The sequence below is a fragment of the Austrofundulus limnaeus genome, unplaced genomic scaffold (assembly GCF_001266775.1).
Source record: "Austrofundulus limnaeus strain Quisiro unplaced genomic scaffold, Austrofundulus_limnaeus-1.0 Scaffold1547, whole genome shotgun sequence".
Classification (NCBI taxonomy): Eukaryota; Metazoa; Chordata; class Actinopteri; order Cyprinodontiformes; family Rivulidae; genus Austrofundulus; species Austrofundulus limnaeus.
In genome coordinates this window covers 4,292-7,337 of record NW_013953949.1, presented here as the reverse complement: position 1 = coordinate 7,337, position 3,046 = coordinate 4,292, and the positions used below count along the sequence as shown (strand labels likewise).

The 3,046-nt window shown below is 45.8% G+C and overlaps 1 protein-coding gene across 1 annotated transcript in view; it reads right to left on the bottom strand.

Annotated features, from left to right (window-relative positions):
• Positions 1 to 2,874, bottom strand: part of abcg1 (ATP-binding cassette, sub-family G (WHITE), member 1) — an 18,629-nt gene extending 15,755 nt beyond the window's left edge. The window contains exons 1-2 of the mRNA XM_014032818.1: positions 2,738 to 2,874; positions 706 to 991 (exon numbers count right to left, since the gene is read on the bottom strand). Of these exons, the coding sequence (XP_013888272.1) occupies positions 706 to 991; positions 2,738 to 2,800 (349 nt within the window). The 5' untranslated portion in view covers positions 2,801 to 2,874. The remainder of the gene's footprint in view (positions 1 to 705; positions 992 to 2,737) is intronic.
• Positions 2,875 to 3,046: the final 172 nt, after the last annotated feature.

Sequence of the window (3,046 nt, the reverse complement as noted above, 5' to 3'; positions counted from 1 at the left end):
TTTGTTTGTTTGTTTGTTTGTTTGTTTGTGTGTTTTTGTGAACATTTTCTCAGCTGAAACAGCTTCCTTCAGTCTGTGCTGCAGTTATTTGCAGCAGGAGACACAGAGTCAGATTAACAGATTACAGGCTGATAATCCAGCAGACACACAGAGTCAGACTGCAACAAGAACAAACAACCAGAGAGGACTGAGGGATCCCCTCTCCTCACTTCTGGTCTAATCCAGACCCGGTTCACTATGTCAGAACCTCAGCAGAATGAAAACAACCTGGAATCTGGATCAGAACCATTAAAACTGTCTGGTTCTGGTTCTTTAGTGGCAGTCCAGGCTGTCCTTGTCAGTGGTTTCATGGTGTGGGACAAGGACTCTGGACTTCTGGACCAGTTCTAATAGGACCAACACTCTGAGACAGCAGACTTACACTGATTCTGGATTCCTGAACAAGTTCTAATGGGACCAACACCCGGAGACACCAGGCCTACTCTGACTCTGGGCTTCTGGACCAGTTCTAATAGGACCAAYRATCTGAGACAGCAGACCTATACTGACTCTGGACTCCTGGACCCATTCTAATAGGACCAACACTCTAACACACCAGACCTACATTGACTCTGAAACTTTGGACCAGTTTGTGCTGAATGACTTAATGTGTAGACCATGTGTTCCCCTTCAGCCAGGTGTGACCCCTCAGGGGTTCTACCTTACCTTTCTTCCTCCACCAGGGTCCCTCTCTAACTGAGTACGAGACGTCTTTGAACTCCATGTTGACGGCCGGTCTCCGGGGTAATGAGGAGAACCTCTGGGCCTCTGTCAGGTTGTTGTCCACCTTCTTCAGTGGTCTGTCCACCCTCTTCAGTGGTCCGTCCACCTTCTTCAGRTGTCCCTGCAGCATCGGTGTCTGGATGCTTGTTGGACATTTGTAGACCGTCTCATCCAAACAAACGCACACCGTCCGAGGGTCCAGCATCAGATCCGGGGGTCCGTTGGTGTTCTAGGGAGGACAGTGAGACCAGTATGAACCCATGACATGATATGTTTGTGTTTTACAGAGAAATGAAACTCAAAGATCTGCAAACAGGTCTGGTCACGGGTGGTCTGGGGTCTTGTAGGACCCAAGCACCTCGTGATGATCTGGTTGTTGTCGAGAGGCTGAGATTTTCTCTCAAATTAATAATCATGTTTTCAGTTTTCTGGATATTTTAGTTTTTTTATAGGAGAGTTTGGCAGGAAACTTTGAACTCTAACAAGGTCTTGTTAGCTAAAACCTGGACTGAAGCATGATGGATCTCTCAGRTCCTGGTTCAGGTCTGTGACTCTCAGAGCCTAAAACCACTTTTCTTCTCCACAGGTYCAGTTTATCAGATTATTTAAGGACAGAAATGCTTTAAAACGTTTTAGACTGATAAGCCTGTCTTGTCCCTGTGATGATTATCAGGAGCAGCCCTGGTTCCGTTAGCGGAACCTGAAGGTGGATCAGATCCGATGTGACTGAGGTCWCGCTGAGCATCAGGAGGAGAGGACTGTTGTCAGATTAGGAACCAGCTGGTCAGCAGAGCTCCTGTTGGACAGTTTGAGGYATTAATCAGCCTCTGAGGTCACTGTCGGACAACCAGCCGGGTTCACACCGACACTGCTGAGTCAGCACAACACAACGGTCCAAAACAATAAAAACACCTTTTTTATTCATTTATTAGTCGGTACCAGGCCACACTAACATGGTACTGAGCCAATGCTCCCTGTTTGAGCTTTCCTGTCTCAAAACCAGCCCTTAATAAAATAAATACTAATTATCTTCCAGATGACAACATGAACCCTCTTGCTGCCCCACGAGGCTTCATCTTTTAATTCTTTGTTCTTGTAACAAAGACTGGCCGAGTTGAGATTATTCACACAGTTAAAGATTAGTTTGATGTGAAAAAACTCAATAAAACTACGAGTTTGTTCCAAATCAAACAGTTGAGACATTTCATTGGTTTTCAGATCTTGTTTCCATAAACAGGTTGAACTGACAGAAGTCATAAAGAATAAAACAAATGTGAAAATTATCAGAGTTTAAATTTTAAACAACGTGTCATCAGTCGACAGAAAACATGGTTGTTTTTATGGTTTTATGGTTTTTATGATTGTTTTTATGGTCTTAGTTTATTTAATACAGTTTGTCTGTGGAAAACTAGAGCAGCAGTGTTTGGATCAAAAAACTGAATCATTGGTATAAAGAGACGACATATCAATGACGTTACTGAAATAAACTGTGGGACCCCAGACTCTGGATCCCAGACTCTGGACCAACATGACCCTCCAGACTCTGGATCAACCTGCCTCCCTGACTGTTGACCAACTGGCTCCACAGACTCTAGACCAACCTCCCTCCAAAACTCTGGCTCAATTTGTCCACCCAGACTAGACCAAACTGCCTCCCAGATTCTAGACCAAACTGCCTCCCAGATTCTAGACCAACCTGCCCCCCACCCAGACTCTGGACCAACTTGACCCTCCAGACTCTGGACCAACTTGACCCTCCAGACTCTTGTTCTGTAGAATCTCTAGTCTTGTAAGTCCGGCTCAGACTCACTTCTTTAATGACTTTTTATTCAAGTCTTGGTAAAGATCATTAGACCTGCTGTTCCAGTCCTCACTGATAACTGTGTGTGTGTGTCAGGCGTGTGTGTGTCAGGTGTGTGTGTATCAGGTGTGTGTGTCTGTGTCAGGTGTGTGTGTGTGTCAGGTGTGGACTCACCATGATGATGGAGTTGGTCACAGATGGGTTGTGAACGGACCAGGCGGCCATCAGACAGGCCATGGTCCACTGACAGCACCACACTCTGAACACACCAACAACCACTCAGCAGCTCTGACCACTAACCCCGCCCCCTAAACAATAACCCCTCCCACTTGTTGTCTAACCACACCATTGACTTAAATACAAAGATCACTAGACTGAGGCCTGCAAATCCTGTCCACTGGTAGTCTGTGACATCATGGAGGAGCAGAAATGGTGTCTAAAAAGGCCAACAGGTCACAGCCTCCAGAGAAACTAACAAACAGC